At 32.5% G+C, this 21,728-nt stretch overlaps 1 protein-coding gene across 4 annotated transcripts in view; it reads right to left on the reverse strand.

Annotated features, from left to right (window-relative positions):
- Positions 1-1,355: 1,355 nt before the first annotated feature.
- Positions 1,356-21,728, reverse strand: part of cplx2b (complexin 2b) — a 37,239-nt gene continuing 16,866 nt past the window's right edge. For all 4 annotated transcript variants that reach the window (XM_051127923.1, XM_051127924.1, XM_051127926.1 and 1 more), the window contains exons 3-4: positions 11,689-11,864; positions 1,356-10,160 (exon numbers count right to left, since the gene is read on the reverse strand). In XM_051127923.1, coding sequence (XP_050983880.1) covers positions 9,963-10,160; positions 11,689-11,864 — 374 coding nt within the window. In that variant the 3' untranslated portion in view covers positions 1,356-9,962. The remainder of the gene's footprint in view (positions 10,161-11,688; positions 11,865-21,728) is intronic.

Raw genomic sequence — 21,728 nt, forward strand, 5'->3', positions numbered from 1 at the left:
AATTTTGGATGTTGTACTAATTCTTTTTAATTGTCTGACATTTGCATAATGTATTGAATAAGAATGAGTCATAATTTTATGATGGTCATAAAATCAGATGAGTTTTTTTGCATTTAAATGAACAGATATATTAAATATAAAAACATGATCTGAACTGTTATGAACAGCCACCAGGAATAAAATAAATGAAATCTCAGACTGAAGGAGAATGAATCTGTCTTAAAAGAGCTTAAATTCACAGCGTTTATCAGCACTGCTGACATGAAGAGGATAAAGTGAGTGTGTGCAGTGTCGAAGATATAGTTTGAATGTTTATGATCTATAGAAAGTAGACTTTTCCCAGCCAGGATGCATGAAGCTAAAAGTGCCTTTTTACTGTTATTTCTCTATGCCTTTTTTTGATTCATGTAATAAGAAATTGTCTTACATATGTCATAATAAATCACCACCGCAGAACAAACACAAATGAAGAGGCAGAAGTAAAATGCTTTCTGCTTTTCTCTCTTAAAATGACATGACACATTTTCATATCTCCCCTAATTTCCATTTCAATAGATAGAGCTTCCAGGTCCCTTATGAGACTCTCTCGGTCCCTCAGGTCTTAATGGATTAGTTTCTCCACAGCCATATTATTGGCTTTCGTTACTCTTCCAATTTGTCTTTCAGTTCTTGCTCCAGTAATTTATGGGGCTTGATGTGAAACAAAACATTTTTGACATGCAATTTATTAGCAGCCCACAGTAACCTTCGCCGTTCAACAATTCAGCCTCTCAGAACGTTGTTTTTTTTTTTTTTTCAACAGCTTTGGAATGAATAAAATTTGCAATTCACATGCAGGAGCAATATTTTATGCTTGGCCACTTTCCTGCACTATTTGTGTTCAAATATTCAGATTGACTTACTGTAATCAAGCTGTTTCTTATGTGCAAACTTTAACTAGTTAGTTACATGTTACTTGGACATTGTCTATTTAACCCTTTAAAGCATGACATATGAAATAGCTGTCTAAAATACAGTTTTTTGCTAAGTATCATAGGCTTTTATGGCAGAAAATTGCTCAAAGAAAGTTTGAGAAGTAGGACAAGCACATGAAGTAACAAACGCAAAAGCTGTCATCATCAGATCCTTACAGTCTCATAGGAGCACGATATATATAAACGTGAGTGGGCTTCGGTGAGCAAGTCCAACGTCAGCATTTGCTCATGAAATTCAGTCTTAACCTTGCCTAATACATTTTAGGAAATCAGTGGGAGCTTTACTGTCAAAACTAGAGTTTGAAGGCAAAGATATGAGACGTCCATTCGCTGACACTCTGCTAACCTTCATTTAAATTCACAGAAACATCAACATTTAAATCTTTTTATAAAGCATTTTATTTGCCATTTCAAAAAATGGTACTTTATGTCATTTAGGTTCATTAATGTAATAGATTTACAGTGATTTGGTTTGACAGATGTTGTATTACATGCAATAAGAAAATCATTCTCTATGTACATTCTCCACACGCTTAACCCTGGATCAAAACCTCAAACGGCTGAATGCTTGTCAGTAAACTTTTTTTAAAGCCTTTCAACTTTATCATAATCACATGTGATAGACATAGATTTATGCAATGAAAAATAATTTGTGTACATATGGAAAGGCAGTTGAGTCTTAAAGGAGACCACTTCCACTTAAAGGAGACCACTTTGCAAGTCCACTTCCAGAACAACAATTCACAAATAATTTACTCACCCCCTTGTCATCCAAGATGTTCATGTCTTTCTGTCTTCAGTCGTAAAGAAATTATGGTTTTTGAGGAAAACATTTCAGGATTTTTCTCCATATAATGGACTTGATTGGTGCCCCGATTTTGAACTTCCAAAATGTAGTTTAAATGCAGCTTCAAAGGGCTCTAAACAATCCCAGCCGAGGAAGAAGGGTCTTATCTAGTGAAAGGATCGTCATTTTTTTCAGAAAATACAAATTTGTATACTTTTTAAGCACAAAACCTTGTGTAGCACAGGCTCTGGGATGCGCGTTCATGACACTACATACTATTAAATCACATCAAAAGGTCACGTGCAATGTAGGTGGAACTACATACCCAGTGTTTACAAAGCGAACGTGTAAAGACTAAGGAAGTGCAAGTAAGTCAAACGCTGTTTACAAACAAAAAGGTACAACGATGTCGGATGATTCTGAAGTCGTAGGAGAAAATAAGATGGAGTTTTTCGCCATACTCTGCCTTTTTGAGCCGGAGTACACAGATGATGAAATTAGATGTGATTCGTAGTATTGATGGAAGTTCGGATCATTTTACCGAATTTTAAAATTAACAAATCTTTTTTTCGAGTCATTTCATTCATTTTAGCAAAATATAATTAAAATGTTACGTGTTACTTCCCTAACACATCTACTGCTTACACAAACACTGATCACACTACAAACAAGACAAAACTATAATGCTATAAGAAACAGAAAAGATGAATTCATTGTTTACCTGGGTCTTTAGTCTATGATTAGCTCACCTCACCTCTTATCTGACAAGTTTTCGGGTTTGAGCTTTGGGTTTGCTGTCACGTGACAGCCCCATAAGCTCAACCAATGCAGTGTGAGCCAGAAAAAGAATTGATTAGTTCATCTCTCGAGTCTTCGGGTTCGAGTAGTTCGTTCAACACGTGACAGCCCCATAAGATGAACGAACGACTCAAAAAACCCGAAGACTCGAAACAGGTGAACTAATTCCAGTACAGAACCTAATAGGATGTTGCGCATGCGTGACTGAACGAATCACTCCCCGAGATGACTCGTTCTTCCCGAGTCACATTAAAGATTCGTTCAAAACGAACAAATCATTCAAGAACGACCCATTACTAATTTGTAGCATTGTGGACACGCATCCCAGAGCTTGTGCTACACAAGCTTTTGTGCTTAAAAAGTATGCAAATTTTTCAAAAAAATGGCCTATTGTTTCGCTAGATAAGACCCTTCTGCCTCGGCTGGGATAATTTAGAGTCATTTGAAGCTGCATTTAAACTACATTTTGGAAGTTCAAAATCGGGGCCCCAATGAAGTCCATTATATGGAGAAAAATCCTGAAAAGCTTTCTTCACAACTGAAGACAGAAAGACAAGAACATCTTGGATGACAAGGGGGTGAGTAAATTATTTGTAAATTATTATTCTGGAAGTGGACTTCTCCTTTAAAGAAATAGTTCACCCAAAAATAACAATTTGCAAAAATATTTTCTCACCCTCAGGCCATTAAAGATGTAGATGAGTTTCTTCATCAGAACAAATTTGGAGTAATTTAGCATTACATCACTTGCTCACCAATGGATCCTCTGCAGTGAATGGGTGCCGTCAGAATGAGAGTCCAAACAGCCGATAAAAACACAATAATTATCTTGAGCAGTGAAAACTTGTGTCTTTGCAAGAAACAAATCTATCATTAAGACATTTTAACTGTAAATTGTTGCTTTAGGCAACAGTCCATAAGAATTATTTCTGGTCCTCTCACATCAAAATCCACTGTATTTGTTTAGAACTGTTTTAATTGCTTGTAAATTGTGTTTGATCTGTGCATATTGCTCTCCTGATTTAGATGAGATGACTTTTCCACTTAAGAAATCAATATTGTGGATATATATTTTTAAAATATAAAGCAGCAGTAAGTAAAAACATCTTGATGGATTTGTTTGTTACAAACACAGCTTCTTGCCTCACAAGATGTTAATTGATGGACTGGAGTGGTGTGGACTACTTGTGGATTACTGTGATGTTTTTATCAGCTGTTTGGACTCACATTATGACGGCACCCATTCACTGTAGAGGATCCATTGGTGAGCAAGTGATGCAATGCTACATTTCTCCAAATCTGTTTTGATGAAGAAAAAAAATGGTATTGCTTGATGGTGGCAGCATTACACACTCATCGACTATATGAGTTTGAAACATGAAAGCCTACTCAGCTTGGAAGTGTAATTTTGTAGCTATAAATAACACACTGAACATCCAGTATTGTGCCTCAGGATGAACTGTGGCCAAACTATACTTTTTCATACTCAAACTTACAAAAACTTGCCTAATTACAGCACCAGTGTACTCATAACACAAACTCTAGAGGGTTTTTTGATGAAACACAAAAACACTCTTGTTTTTTTCCATTGCAGTTTTAATAAACATGATCACCTGACCTGATAAAGCTGAAAGGTTGAGGTTTATTTTGATAGAGTAGTTGTTTATTCTGATCCAGAGTTCATGGCAAATGATCAGAGTTGCAGTAAACAGTAAATCATTCTACTAAAATTACATTTCCATATGGTTTGTAATTGCTTTTCTTTAAAGAAATAACATTCTAAGATTGTTTTACAAACCAAAGCCTCAAACACACAGCAAACGGGATAAAAATCAGTTTTATCCTACATCATATGTACCAGTATTTTACATGTTTAAGAAACTACTTTAAACTGAAATGAACTATTACAAATTCATCCAGGTCCCTGACAACAGAAACTAGCTCAAGTTGAATAGTTTAGACCTCTGCCTTCATTGTCATCCCGTACAGCCACACATTATTAACTGAGCACAAACAAATGTACTCAGTTATTCAGTTACAAACGCATGATGAGAAAACATGCATGTCCAAAGCCTACATGAATGGTATGTTTCATGTACCGATTAGGCCTAGGTAAAATCCAATGCACCTAATATATACAAAATTATTAATATTTTGTTACGCTGAAACAAAAAGACCAGTCATGGCCTGCAGGTTGACAGTTCCCCAGCTGACAGCGTTGAAGAGCAATGTTGTTCAAAAAATTTATTTATTTATTTGAATGTTTGCAGTGATTCATCCAAGGTCTTTATATTTATGCACATACATGGAATGGACAGTGCTATGTGGTATCATGCATTCATAGCCAAAGAATGAAATCAAATGACTTATTTCCCTCCATTCCTGAAATAAAGCATGCAAGTGTTTGGTCCAACCCAACCAAATGGTTTGGTGGAAATGTGAAACATAGCCCTTAACATAGACACTTTTAGTTTAGAGCATTATTACTCATTTATATATTGATTAGGTATATTAAAACAGGAACAACTAGCTGTTGTTAGTTCACTGAAATCTCATAGATATTCATCAGTGAAATCTCACTGAGCTGTGTATTTATGATATTCATCACAAAATTGTCAGTACACTTTTATATTTATTATTTATGCATAATTCACCCAAAAATGACAGTTTGCAGATAATGTTCTCACCCTCAGGCCATTCAAGATGTAAATAAGTCTGTTTATACATAAGAACAGATTCTGAGAAATTTAGCATCACTTGTTCACCAATGCTGATCCTCTGCAGTGAATGGGTGCCGTCAGAATTAGAGTCCAAACAGCTGATAAAAACATCACATTGATCCACAAGTAATCCACACCACTCCAGTCCATCAGTTAAAGACTTGAGAAGTGAAACGGTGCATGTTTGTGAGAAACAAATCCATTGTTAAAGCATTTTAGCTTTTAGCATTTTAGCTAAGTCCATGATCCAAAATAACACTTCTCCAGTGAAAAAAATCATCTTCTGTTGTCCTCTCACAACAAAATTCACCCACATATTTATTTAGAACAGTTTTTGGACTGTTTTCACTTGTAAACAGTGTTTAATCTGTGCATATTGTTCTCATGTTTGCCACTTTTTCACTGGAGAAGGCAAAATTATTGATAGAGGTTTTTTTTTTTATGTAATGCAATGGAACGTAAAATATAAATTGATAGACTGGAGTGGTGTGGATTACTTGTAATGTTTTTATCAGCTGTTTGAACTCTCATTCTGACGGCACCCATTTACTGCAGAGGATCCACTGGTGAGCAAGTGATATAATGCTACATCTCTCCAAATCTTATAAAGAAACAATCTCATCTACATTTTGGATGGCCTTAAGATGAGTACATTTTTAGAAAATGCTCATTTTTGGGTGAATTATTCCAATAAGCGGATGTTCAACCAATAACACATGCTGTGGATGTCATTATTTTAATAAATTCAAATCCATAAATGTTTTTTTTTCTACTGCCAGACATCTACAGTCCTACAGCATCTTAAAGATCACAGAATCACCAACACAGTCAGCCCTTTTACCCAGTTTATTATGTAATTTTCATTTAATAGAAAAATTACATAAAATGAAAATATGTCCGATACATATGAAACGAAAGAAGTATCAGTAAAGTGGGAATTGACATCTAAAGCGTCAAAATGATTCTGTGGGGAATCAACCAACTATACCGTGATCTCAAAAAGTATTTGAACAGGTGAGCATGTATGAATTTCTTTGTGCATTGTATAACATGAAACCAAAAAAATAAATAAACAATATTAGAAGTGATGAACTGAAGTTTAAAGTCTAGAATCAACTGTTTGTAAATGACACTTGGCTTGATATCTTATATCTAATGACATTTAAGTACAACCAAAAGTGTCCAAATACTTTTTAGGCTGTTTATGAAGTTATGAACCACTGCATTGTGGTGACACAATGCACGAATGTAATTTATGCCGAGAGGTATATCGGAGGTACAACTAATATAATATCACATTTTCATCTAAGATCAAGTTGCGAATGATAAATGACTAGAAATAACCCTAGCTGAGTAGCATCAACAGTTTTGAAATGTTCTCTCAGTTCTGTCAACCAAACAACCTGAATGATCGGCCTGATAATTCATCACATCCCATTAGACAGATGGGAACTAATCCCTGGATAAAGGGTGCAGCTTCTGTTGCAGGGACAGCGATACATAAACAGGTACAACCTGACGTTCGGATTTGGTATTTAATGCAAAGTTCATCTGCATGCATACATGAACATTAGGACTCCCACATACCCCGATTCCACCGTCTTTTCACGACAGCGGACACAGCCTGCATTAGACTGTATGCACATAAAACACATCAACAGGTACAACATGAAATAACATTGTACAGCACAAACAGGTACAGACGTACATAAATACACACTTACATTGAGAACATACAGCACATACGGTAGACCGTACTACAGTAGCAATCTTTTTAGAAGACTCTCTTTCTCTCTACGAAAAGTATATACACTTTCTGACACAGACTATGAAGAGTTAAATAGATTTTTAGAACATATTTTTACAGATGCATGACTACAAGATGATTATTTTTTCATTAATTATTGCAGTCTAACAATATGGCTTTGACTAGTGAAAAACCTTTTAGCACTACAAAAATGAAAAAGTCAATCTCATTCTTTATAGATCAATTTAAAAAACGCACTTGCGTACTGCTAAAATTAAAGTCTACTTGAGAGTAGCATGTGTTATTCTAAAGTATGTCATTCTGTTACTAAGATTTTTTTTTTTTTTTAAACAAACTTTACAATCTTAAAAGCATTTTGATCACAGAACAACCAGCCTAATGGATACGGATACATTCCTGTAGGCATATCATTTGCTAACAGACTTTAAAAAGGGACACATTTTTAATCCGACTGATTGGAAAACATACAACTACTGATTTCATACTTTTTGTCATGAAAACTTATCTATAGGTTTATATTTCCCATCATGCAATACAATACCCATTTGAGCATTACTTTACAAAATAAGTCTGCCTCTTTAGCCCAGGTTTCATAAACACTTATGTAAACATTTATCCCTCCCCAAAAATATGTGCCCAACATGTTTATCAAATGGCAGTGTTTACTAAATGCTTAAAAACATAAGGACATTAATAATTGAAGTAAACAAAAAAGCCTTAAGTTATCATATTTGCAACCCCACATCAGATTTTGCCAGCAGTAAAATTCATATTTCAGGCAGTATTTTTATAACTGATCATTGTGATATATTGTGTTTCACAGCAGGAGTGATTGTTGTTGATCAGATGTATGAATATAATGGTTTCTCAAAATGTTACCATAACTTAACATGCAAGATGATTATAATTGCAGTTTATTCTCTCTTTGGTATTTTTTTACTGTTGTCATTGAAGCTCATGCATTCTTAGTATTAATTTAGTATGTATTTTCACTGATTAATAATTCTTTTTAGAAAAATATTGAAGCCCTTTTCCATAATTTCCAGGTCATTTTTATTTTGTGGAAATAATTTGTTTTTCTTGCAATTGCAAGTTCTGAGATGAAAAGTCAGAATTGTAAGATATAAACTCATATTTGCATGAAAAAAAAATTGAGATAATATTGAAATAAAATGTTACAATTACTTGTTACATTTTTAAATTGTGCCAGAAACAAAAAACAGAACTCCTCAGAATTCTAAAATAAAGTCAGAATCATGAGAAATAAGAGTTTGCATCTCACAGTTCTGAATTGTGAGAAACAAGGTCCGAATTGTGAGATATAAACATGCAACTGCAAGAAAATGTCACGTGCATCGTAAGATAATTTATATTTTTAAAATTCCAAACTAGCTTCCTTGTAAAAAATGCCTGTTTTTTATGCAATAATACTAAATTCATTATACATGTAGGCTTTTTTTTTGGTTTGTAATGTTACAATTACCTACTTTTTTTCTAAAAGCACATTAAAAGTCAGGTCAGACCTTTACATAATATTCAGCTAAGGCAGGTATTTTAATATTGTGGAACATCCCAAATATTTTGTGAAAATATTAGTTTTTTCTTGCAATTGTTTATAGCTCATTATTCAGACTTTTTATTCCAATTCTGAGATGAAAAATCAGAATTGTAAGATATAAACTCACATTTGAAAAAAAAAAAAGAATTTTGAGATAGAAAGTTACAATTACTTGTTACATTTTTATGTCATGCCAGAAACAAAAAACAGAACTCCTCAGAATTCTAAAGAAAATTCTAAAAATTCCATGCCTGCACTTTATGCAGTAATACTAAATTTATTATACATGTAGGCTTGTTTTTTCGCCTTTTAATGTTACAATGATCTACTTTTTCAAAAAGCACATTAAAAGTCAGGCCAGACATTTACATAATATTCAGCTGTGGCAGGTATTCTAATATTGCAGAGCATGCCAAATATTTTGTGAACCATGCTTAATATGTTTTAAATAAAATTTTGATGTGAAATCTACCAATAACAAACATAAAAATATTTGTTTTAATTTTTGTATGATACCAGTTAATTTCTGATTGTCATGTGTGAGTGATCTAACATCAGATCTGCTTGTTTTGTAAATGATGAATGTGCTGTGAAACCCCGACTGACTGTACGTTTTTGCGATCTTGTATCATCCTGAATAGCTCTTAATTGTAAAGAGGACTTGGTCCGGTTTTTGTAAAATTATAATCTAGCACTTACTGAGCTTTTCCTGATTTTTTGCTGGCAAGGCTAATGTGAATATTACTTGTGGTCAATTCAAGTTCTATTTCACACTAACAAAAATAGAGAGAAAAAAAATAACAATACATCACAGACAATTGAGAACTGCCAGGCTGCAAACCATTTGAGCATTCAGGTGGTCTAACGTGGCACATCTAAGACAGTATATCAGCATTTCCCATTTTAACAAATGGCAACGTATCATCAAACTCACTGATGGCAGATGTAACTCATCATATTTTGACCTCATGCACGACTGAAAGCATTACGGCTGCTTTAAAATGCTCTGACCCCACTGTTTTAAATAAATAAATTTGAGTAATCGTCATATTCCCAGTGCCAGAGCTCAGTGTCAATGTGCTGTTATTGTGGGGCTGATCGCTGAGTACCTAAGGCAGATAACTCTCAAAGTATCAGAGACCCTGGTGATCAGTAAACAAACACAGAGATCTATAGAAAATGTAAACAATTTGAACCTGAATGGCAGTGAAAAGACCAAACATTGTCGGGTTATGAATTGTGTATCTATCCATAGAAAGGACCAAATAAAATTCCGTCAAGGCAGTGAAAAGCCTTTCACCTGTTTGGCAAAAATCCCCCCTCACCCATCTTTTCTTGTGAAACAGCTTTGTGTCTGTTACTTTTTAAACATGTCCTGCAGAGGTCCTGGCAGGAATTTGAGAACGGTGTCTAGAATGCTCTCCTCGTCCTCGTCGTCGTCTGCCCCGCAGCCTGTCGGGATGGCCTTTTTGGGGCGAGTCAAGGAGCCTTCGCATGCTTGTTCCATAGCAGCCTTCTCCTCTGCTTCCTTCTCTTCTTTCTTTTTTAGTCCATACTGTATAAACATACATAAAATATGAAGTGATAATTAAACAGGAGACGGACAGGGCAAGAGGTCTATTCATTATTGTATTGATACCATTTCTCATAGCTCTACTGTATATCATTTATGGGAAATAAAATTAAAGAACAAAGTTAAATACCATGAACTACAAAGATACAACAATATGCAAAATATAATTTTTTATATAAATAATATTTTTATAATTAAATAACATAATGTTTTTTTAATATAAATACACACATATATATATTAAGAAAAAATAAAATATTTATAAAAAAATATTTCTATTTATATATAATATAAATTAGATACAAGATAAAAAAATATATATAGACGTAAAAATATTTTTTATATATATATACACATGTATATGTATACACATATAGCATGTAAACATAAACTTCTATTATGAATGCAATTAATCGTGATTAATTGTTTTGCAGCCCTAGTTTTTAAAAAAGTCATCTATACACACCCAAGATGCATTTATTTGATCAAAAATGCAGTAAAAACAGTAATATTGTGAAATATTATTACAATTTAAAATAACTGATTTCAATTTTAATATATTTTTAAATGAAATTGATTCCTTTGATGCAAAGCTGAATTTTCAGACTTTACTCCCGACATCTAGGCCACTGAAGATGCAGTGGATTACGTTCGTTTGTGAAGGGAATGCGCCTCCAGATCTACATAAATGCGTCTATGTTCGTGCGAATCATTCGTGATCCAGCTTCACCTACAGCAGAAGTGAGTATAAGGTTTTTTTAATGAATCTTTGCGATTGCCTTTCCTAATAATGTGCTAGTTTTAGCGGCTAAACGTGGCTAAATACAGCTAAAGTAAACAGGCTCATCACTCCACAGAGAGAAGAGAGGGGCGGGGCGAGCAGAGCTCATTAACATTTAAAGCAACCTTGACCAGAACAGGATGATTTTTGCAGAGCTGATTTTGGCAAGGTAAAAAAGGTGTTTTTTACACTAAAATTGAGAAATTTTAACCAAAGAACGTTACAGACTTAACCTAAAGAATCATATCACAACACATTAAAGAGCCACAAAATGCTATTAATTCTTTGAATTTCCTAAAAAATTGACAACATTAAAAAACTGAGACTATGTTTCATACTAAAAGTGCTGATGTTCTCATGGTGCTTCTTGTGACCATTTGGGATCGTGGTTGACCCTGTAATGACTTGATACTTCTGGTTAACGCTAATGCTGTTTTCCTCTCTTAAGAATGAGCTGTTCAATTAGCTGTAATTAGCTGGCATTAAGACCTCCTGCAAATGTGACATTTCATTAAAGGGTAATGGAGATTTTGATTTAATGTGTTATTCCCACACACGCATTAATCATTAAGTCCTGTCATCAAGGTATAATGGCTTCATCCTGCTTTAGTTCGAAATTGATTAGCAATTAGCAAACGCTCACATGTTTACCAATTCACTCAAACGTCTAGTCTCAGTCTAATCGGCTGTCACTAGGAGCTGAAATGCACGGAAATGTGGAAAACGTACCTTATCTCGAATGGCCTGTCTGACCTTTTCCCTCTCGGCCTCCATACGAGCGTGTTTGGCCTTTCGCTCCTCTTCTTGTTGTCTGAGTGCCTCCTGCCTCTCCTCCTCCTTCTTCTGGGCATCAGGGTCCTTCTCCTCCTCTCCACCTAACATCTTCCCCATGTCTTTGGTGGCCCCTGTGCAATAAAGACCAAAGACATCTTATTACTATCCTGAGGGTCACCTATGAGCGATTTTCAGTGGCTGATACTGGAATATTAGTCACACTTTCGTTCAAAAGTTTGGGGTCAGTTTTCCTTTTCTTTTTTTGTTTTTCTTTTCTTTTCTTTTCTTTTCGTTTGAAAGAAAATAAAGGCACAATATGTAGGTTTTTGCCGCTAGAGGGCACATATTCAAAACAAAGAAACAAAGGTGTGGTTCAATGACGCTGTGATTGAGTGTGGAATCATGGGAGTTGTTGTCTTCGTCCCCACAGCCGATGAAATCCGTCGGGACTCGGGAAGAAATCATATCCACGGATGAGCTAATGTATTAAAGACTTAAGGTCACTGTAGTATGAAGCAGGGTGGAGCTGAAAATCCTGGAAGTGAAACGAGGACGCTGGAGTGATTGCTACTGAATGACAATCACGATATACGCCTCGAGAAGCAGCAGAGCTTTTATTATGCCACAGCTGAGCACTTCCGCTTCTTCCAGTCATGTGTTTGTAAGGTAAAACAGCGATGTTTTATCATACTAGATATATTTGAGTGTGTTGAAAGTTCTAATAAAGTTCTAATAAAATACATAACATTAAAGTGTCTTTGGGCTTTCCATGTTTTCTACAAAATAAAACCATAAAATCGAGGGTATATGACATGGTCCGTTACACTAGTTAAGCATTTAAGCATTATTCAAAGCATTTGGGATAATGTAAGTACACAAGTCGGCAAAATATATAACACTGTTCTAGTGATTTTTGGATATTTTAATAAAAAAATCTTACATATTGTGCCTTTTATAGATTTATTCAGAAAGGCTGCATTAAATAGAATAAAAACATTTACAATGTTAAAGAAGATTTCTATTTCTTTTCTTTTCTTTTTTTCTGTTCATGAAAGAATCCTGAAAAAATGTGGAAAAGGGCCGTCTTAAATTGTAAAATATATTTGTACATTTTTTACTTTTTTTTGTCCTGCTTTATAGTAAATTATATATATATTGTCTTGTTTTAGTTTTTTGTCCTGTTTTACAGTAATGTATAAATTAAAAATTAAAAAAAAAAGTTAAATTACAAATTAAATGTACAATTTTACAATTTTTACTGTATTTTGTCCTGTTTTACAGTAAAGTATAAATAAAAATGAATGTATAAAATTCCAATTTGACACTTGGGTAACACAAATATAAATATATTAAGGTATCTGTTATCATGCTATTTCCTATATATTTTGCTTATCAAGTACATTTATCTTGCTTAAATTATGTTTTGAGTGGAAAACAACATTTTTTTAATAAAGGCTATCCTTTTGAATTTTGTCCTCATCAAATAATCCAGGAAAGGTTTACACAAAAATATTAAGCAGCTCAGCTGTTTTCAACACTGAAACAGTTTGTTTTTAAGTTTTTTTACTTTATAAAAGAATCTTGAAAAGAAAATGTGGAAAACACATTTTTGCTTCACAGTCAAGTATATATAAAAAATAATGTCTAAAATTTAGTGGTGTTAAATGATTAATCACAATTAATTACATCCAAAAGTTTTGTTTACGTAATTTATGTGTCTATACTGTGTATATTTATTATGCATATATAAATGCACACACATACAGTATATATTTTTAAAAATATTTACATGTATTTACATGTATATATTTATAATCAAATAATTGATGCTATATATAAATATTTTTAATATATAAACATAATATTTTTTTCTTAAATATATACATGCATGTGTGTTCAACATTGCCATCACAGGAATAAATTGCATTACAATATATTATTAATTATTTTTTTTTTTTATAACAATTTGAACCTTTTTACTGTATTTTTAATCAAGCAAATGCAGCCTTGCTGATCATAAGAGACTTCTTTTAAAAGCCCCCAACTTTTGAAAGGTAATGTGATTATATGTGTTTTATGAATTCCAAAGAGAGACTGCTCACGTTTCGCACTGTGCAATCTCATAACATGATGATATACTGAAGCCAAAATGATGAAGGCAAACAGAGCTACCAGAATGATGCATGTGCCACTCCTCTCTCTGCCATCTGTTTCATTGGTGCAGCTCTACCTATCATGCTGTGTATTCTACATCGTGCTCTGGTTTCAGCAAACAACAGCCACAGGTCATTATGGGTAGTGCAGCAATAAATGCTCTGTGTTTGCATATACCTCGATGTTCACTTTAACCATATGTTTTAAAACACAAAACACAGCTGTGTTTGAGAATCATACAGACTGATGTGAATGGTCTCAGCAAGATTTGGTTGTAAACACTGTACTATTGCTTTAAGTCATTAATCATTTGCATAATGGCTGTGCACAGTGTGTCTCTACAAGCAACTGTACACTCATTCATTATTAATGGCAGACATTTATAATGCATGAGTGTGCATTTGAAATCCAGCGTCAAGGTCTACGCATTACCTTCACGTGTGCTTAATTGCTTCTGTATGACACTCAGGACACTGGACAGGAAAGGAGTGGAAAAGTACACTTTAAGTGGCCTTTAAACGTCTGCGTGTGTATGTTGAGGACAGCTTGAGCCGACATAACAGAGCACATATCACGTCAAACCGCAGGTTGCTCATGGTCCACAAGGAGCGTATGCAATCATTCAGTTACCGAGGCCTCAGGTCATTCAGAGCCCACACTAAACCCCCACTAACCCAAAGCGTTCTGATCCATAATTAACATCCTGCCCAGTTTTGGCTCAGTGACTGTTAATCTAAGCCTTTACATTTGAATGTTAACAAAGTCATGACTAAGGAGAGCAAATTAGGGGTTTAAGTAATTTTGTCCTCTTTTCCAGGACAATAAAAAAATGTCTAAAATTATAAGATATTCAGGATCTTACAGCCTTTAAATATAGTAAAGCCTTTGTATATGAAATATGTATACAATATGAATTAATACAAAATATAGAAAAAAAAAATAATTTAATATTATCTTTTGCTTCTCAAGTATATTTGTCTTTTTTATAGGATGTCAATATGTTTGCATTGGAAAATACAGATTAATTTTTTTTTTTTTTCCCCAAAATTGATTAAGGGAGGTTTATGATTTTTTTTTTTAAATAAACAATTTGCCAATAAGGCGGGGAAACATTTTTTTCTTAAAAAAAAACCTAAACTAAATTAAGGTTTATTATTTTTTTAAGAAACAATTTGCCAATAAAAAAAAATAATAATTTGAGTAATTTAATATTATCTTTTGCTTCTCAAGTATATTTATCTGTATTTGTTTCTTACAGGATGTTAGTATGTTATACTTTTTTGCAGTATTTATTATTATTAATATTATTGTTGTCATTGTTATTTATTTATTTATGTAACCCACTGGCAATTTCTTTTCTTACAAAAAACTAAATAAAGGCTTATTATTTTTATTATAAAAACAATTTGCCAATTTAAAAAAAAAAAAAAAAAAACACTAATTTGAGTCCTTCTTAAGCAAAAAGATTTGCTTTTATATATATATATAGAATGTTAGTATGTTTTTTCCCAATAAATTAATTCAATTTTATGATTTTTTTGTTTTGTTTTTATAAAATAACTTGCCAATAACACAAATAAAAAAAAACTAATCTGAATAATTTAATACTGTATTATCTTTGATGATTATGCTTTTCAAGTATATTTATCTTTTTTTTTTTTTTTCTTTTACAGGATGCCAGTATGTTTTTATGGGAAAATACAGATTAAGATCCATTCTTTTGAAGCATTTTTATTTTATTTTATTTTATTATTTTACCCACTGGCAATTTTTTTTTTTTCAAACTAAATAAATTATATGTTTATTTATTTATTTATTTATTTATTTATTTTTTTTTAAACAATTTGCAAATAAGAAATCCCAATTTAAGTAATTTAATACAACCTAATATAATCTAATGTAAGCTTCTCAAGTATATTTACCTACTTTACAGGACTTTTTATTGGAAAATACAGATTAAGATTTTTTTCGCATTAATCTTAGGTGAACTTCAGTCTGTGTCACGGTGATGTGTTCAAATATCAACTGCACATTCACAGCGAAAGTGTACGTGTAAAGAAATGGCAAAAATAATGATTTTTACCAAACTGGTTTCCTGATCACTTCTCTCTTCTATCATTGGTCGATTAAACTTATAGCCACACCCTAAACTCACACCATTGGCTGAACCACTGTTGTTGTTGTCGGGCCAGTCTGCATGCTTAAACACACTTAATAAAAAAATGCTTCAGATGGTTCAGATGTTCTCCTCACATCAATTGTTCTACAAACTGCAAAATGCAACTGCCATTCCTGAGAGCTTAAAGCAAGATGTAGGCCACTCAGTGTAGTCCTGTTGTCTGTTTAAAGCCACACAGAGGCTGGTTAACATAACAAAAGAGCTGCATCCCTCTATCAGATACTTCATGGCTTTACATCAAAGCACTTGGCAGGAACAGCAGTGATGGTTATGGATGGAAGAGCAAATCTGGGCTCCGCATAAGGATGGCACAGCGGCCGAACTGTATTCCAGTATCTCTGGAAACAGCCTAATTCTTAATGATACGTGAATTATCAGCGCTTAGGAAATTAGCATATTAATTAAGTTCTTTTATAACAGTAAAGCACTAGTAGTAAAATAGGTCACTTGTGTTTTATAACAGAAGCAGTGCAAGTGTTTAACACAGTCTCTAAAACAAACATCTTGCATAAAATATCTTACACAAAGAGAAGGGCATCTGAGATCGATTAATAAGAGGTTGGTGAGTGTATCTGAAGATATTTTGTGTAATAATCTCCTTTTATAATGTCACATGAACGAACTCAAGGGTGGTTAAATAGCCATTAACTCTTTCCCTGCCACTGACAGAACTTTCAGTAAAGTCTGATCTTTGAGAAAATATAAAGGGTCACTAACGTCGTCAATTCTTTCATTGTTTTTTTACATTTTTACTGAACTGTACCATAAATTTATCCAATGGTGTGACCTAGCAAAAAAAAAAAAAAATTCTTAATAATATATAATAATAATATTTTCATTGTTAGACAATTATTTTCATATAGTGTTATTTATGTAATATGAAATTATAATTAACATCATTTTTCCCTGTGATTTGTTGAACAAACTTTGCTGTCATCTGTTCAAAACTGCTGAAAATTAAACAATTTTAGGATGAGAGATATTTCTATCTCCCCTATTTTAAGATATTTTGAGATAAAAACAAATCTGTGGTTCTTTTATGCGTGTCACACCATAGGACATTACGTCACACCAAAGGACAGAAATGGTAGTTATTAAAGTTACATTTGACATTGCATGTCAAATAAGAAGGAAAGTTTAATTTTGATACAATATCAACAATATCAGCATGCTTTTTAAGCAAAATAATTTTCATTAACAAAATTCAGTCTCTTAGTCAATCAGTATGTTACTCCAACTCTTCTAGCCGCTCTGCTGCATGTGCGGCACAGCTAAATATGATTGATATTTAAACTATATTCATTAAGATGTGAATTAATTTTTTTAAACTATATGACTGCTCTTTTTAAGGCATCATTTTGATTCTATTTACTTTCTGCATCTCCTCCCTTCTAGTGCCTTCCTTCTGTTAATTTTCTGTCTATATTTCCATGTCCTTTCTTTCTTTCACTAATTTCTCTCCCTCAGTTCTTTCTGCTTCAAAAACAAAGCATCACATTTCATACTATTTTCATGACACTTTATAACAGCACATGTTCTGCAAAAAAAATCAGAAAATAGTTTAACTAATGTAATTATTGCATTTAAGAGCACTGAAAATGATCAAAAAAGAATAAAAAGGAGTTAAACAAATCTTATTTAATTATTTCAAATGCTTAGTTTTAATGCTTTAAAGAGACATTGTCCTGTGGTGTGACAGTATAGGCGTCACACCGGAGGACATTTTCTGTCACACCAAAGGACGTTTCAGCTTTTTGTGTCAAGTAATGACCTTGCTATTCCAAGCTATCCTGTCATTAGTGGTTAGCAATACACATTTGCATAATTTGCCATGATTATGTAGATTAACATACATTAAATTCTATAAAAGATATATAATTTAGGGGTGTCACACTAAAGGACAAGAAAACGTAACACCTTTGTAGCGCTTCTGAATAATTCTGAGACAAAAATTGACCTTGTGCAAGTCATGGATTTGACAAGGGGTTTCAGTAACAAGACCATGAATGGGGTCCTTCAACTATTACATTTTTTTTCTGCAACTGGCCGATTTAAAATCAGGATATGGTGTCACACCAGAGGACATGGTTTTCAGAGACAAAATGTATCAAGTTCCTACACTTTCAGCAATATATGGATGAAAAAAAGATTGCCATTTACTAAAGTAGACACTTGTGCAATTATGCCGGAAGTATTTATTAACATGTTTATGCTTTTCTTTTAAATTTATAAAAATTGATGCCATGCTTGAGACAGTCACACCATAGGACAACTGTGAGATTTGGCTCAAAAATGTTACAAATTAAATTACACTGCAGCTTTTATAACAACAGGTCCATGTAGGACAAAGAAATGTTCAATGATTTACTGCATTTTAAAAAACGACAATATTAATTATATTCATTTTTATCTTGTGGGACAGTGAAAATGCCATGTCACGTTAACAACACATATGCGATTCAGGTTAAATATATGTGCTTTAAATATTTCCATGACTGTAGGTTACATACGTAAATGCTGCTCCACACAAACTATTATCATTTACATTAACGGAGTGTTACAAACTCCATCTTTGCATGCTGTTGTGAGTTTGGGTTTATTATAACACTCATCTGAGAATGCAACGTGCAGCATTTACTCATATTTGTAAGGTAAATAATTCATAAACATACACAAACACAGGAGAATATATCAATACCTTTATCGATATGCAAACTGTTCATCGTAATTCCAAAATAAAACTTTAAACCCTCACTTTGAGTTTACACGTTTTGATCATGTCCACATACTCAAGAAATTACAGTGGCCGTAGCATTTCTAAAGAAATGAACAAATATTACAGATTAAGTGGACATTTGAATTGAATGTTATTTAGTCAATATTAAACAAGGATTAGATTGTGTGGTAAATTGTAAAAACAATCATCAGGCCGTTGGCGCCCTCTGTAGGCATTTGCTATAATGCATAATGTACATTAGTTCTATTGTTTATAATACTTTATGTATTTAAACAGTTTTAACACTTTATTTGAACTCATTTTTATTGCCTCATTGCTATTATACATGTATTTTAAGTAATTTTAAAAGGCTTGATTACCAAAATAATCATTTGTGACAGTGCTAAAGCAGATGCATATGTAAAATAACGTGATCATCAAACATTAAACAGCATATTAATCAAAACTAACTAATGTTACCAAATAAAATGTCGACTCAGGAAGTGGTTTAGGACTGTGAAGCTTTGGGAGTGTTTTGATCACTGTTTTGAATCCGATCCAGATGTAATCTTGGACAAAAACACAATTTTCTGTTTGTTCAAATGTTCGTCACCTTCGAATCATAAGGTTCTATCTGACATTTTTGTCAAAATTGAGTTATTCACATATTCTTATTTAGTGTCAACTTATTTACATTATGTGATGTTTCATTTGTGAGATGTGTACATTTTGGTATTTTTTTTTAGAAAACAAAAATGGTTCTATCTACAGAAGTCTATGGAACGCAAAAAGCTCAATATCTCAAAAGTGCCTTAGAACCTTATAATTCTAAGGTGACGTGTTGCTTTTTTATGACACTTACCCACATTCAGTGATTACAATTACAAACAATGCATGAAGTTGTTTTTGTTTTGTTTTGTTTAAAAGCAGATGATCTGTTCTTTGTTTTCACATAGTGCATGTTCAGATCATCATACAAGAAAATATTCCAGGGGGCATTACATTTTTGTGATGTGATCAAAAACGCTGGAGGTGAAAGAGTTAATAAGCAGAGCTGCTCTGAAGCACAACATCTTTTATTACATGTTATGCCCCTTTTCCATCTTTCTTTAATAAAAGTCTTTCATACTAACAGACAACAAACATAAAGGTTGTTTTTTCCAGTCTACTGAACGCGGACTCTTCTCTGTGGGATCTTGAAGAAATTCTATATGCTTCTGAATAATTTGCAAGGCTTGAGGAAATCAGGCTAGGGAAAGTCTGTTTAATAATGGATGATTTTTGTCAGTAAATCATGCTTCATTACATCAGAGCTACCAAGCTGAATTTAAGCCATGTCAGTTTATAAGATCTGAGCTCCGAACAAAGTAAAAAACTTGTAGACGTTGGGATCAAATTCAGGGCACATTTACATATCAAAGTTTTTTTGATATATTAAAAGTGCCACACGGCACATTTCTTTCATATTCATTTTATGTTTCGCAATTCATAGTCTCGATCCGATCTCGGCCTCATCCATGCGGAACAGCAAAGGAACTGTGTAAAATACGACGTGCGCTGAAAAGACAATCTGTGTTTCTTAAAGACACCTCGTGCAGAAGGTCATTGTGTGGTCACAATCCAATCTGCTACATCTGGCCCACTCAAGGGAATTGACGGGGGAGAAATACATTTCATTTTATTGCCCATAGTCACTCAGCTGATAAAACCAAATCATGGGATTGATTTAAGAGCTCAGTGACCTTTAGACAAACTTATGTTTATAGGATGGTGCAAATCTATAACACATACAAACGCCATGTCAAATAAAGCAAAACTACAAGGAGATCAATAAGTACTTTGCTTTGTTATTGTTAAACATGTATGAATTTCAAAAACATATTGCGGACTTATCATCTTGTACCCAATTACAATGTGGTAACATTTAAATTCTTAAACATTTGTATTTATTTTTATTAATTATAAATGTAACATTTATGTTATTAAATATTAGTCAACATTTATAATTATTAAATGATTTAATATATATATATATATATATATATATATATTTTTTTTTATTAGTTATTTTAATTGCACAACATTACATTTTACAGTAAAAAAAAATTAAAAATCGGTATTGAAACCAATGCCAGGTTACATGCTTCAGATGGTACATATATATATATATATATATATATATATATAATGTAAATATAATCTAAAAAATAGATGACAGATTTCTATAAAACATAAATATAAAAACTAAAATATATATATTTTTTTAAACTGAAAAAAATTATATTTATTTTATAAATATAAAAATATTTATATAAGTATTTTTTTTATTTGGGAACATCTAAATTAACTGATATTAATAATTCACTAATAATTCTACTACTGCTTTATTTAAACAACTAATTTAATTTCAGAATTATTTCATTTTAATGAACAAAAAAATAAAACAAATTCTCTCCAAGTTTTACCAAATAAAACTAAAACCATTAAAAACTTTTTTTTTACTTCATTTTACTTCATTCAGTAAAATAAACTTTTTTCATCAACTTTTTTTAATTTTTATTTTTAGTGTCACTTAAATAACTAAAACAGAAAAAAAAACACTATATAAACATGTTAATACAAATAAATAAAAATTACAAAAACACAAATAAATTACTAAATAACTAAAATGAAAATGGAAACTAAATATTAATAAAAACTATCGTAGTATCTTGCTGACACTAAAATAACAAGGTAACATTTTACAGTAAGGTTCGTTAGTTAACATTAGTATGAATTATGAATGAACAATACTTCTACAGCATTTATTAATCTTAGTTAATGTTAATTTCAGCATTTACTAATGCATTATTAAAATCACAAATTGTTTAACATTAGTTGCACTGTGAATTAACATGAACAAACAATGAGCAACTGCATTTTTTATTAATGAACATTAACAAAGAT

This window comes from Labeo rohita, chromosome 14 (genome assembly GCF_022985175.1).
Source record: "Labeo rohita strain BAU-BD-2019 chromosome 14, IGBB_LRoh.1.0, whole genome shotgun sequence".
In the NCBI taxonomy this organism is placed as follows: Eukaryota; Metazoa; Chordata; class Actinopteri; order Cypriniformes; family Cyprinidae; genus Labeo; species Labeo rohita.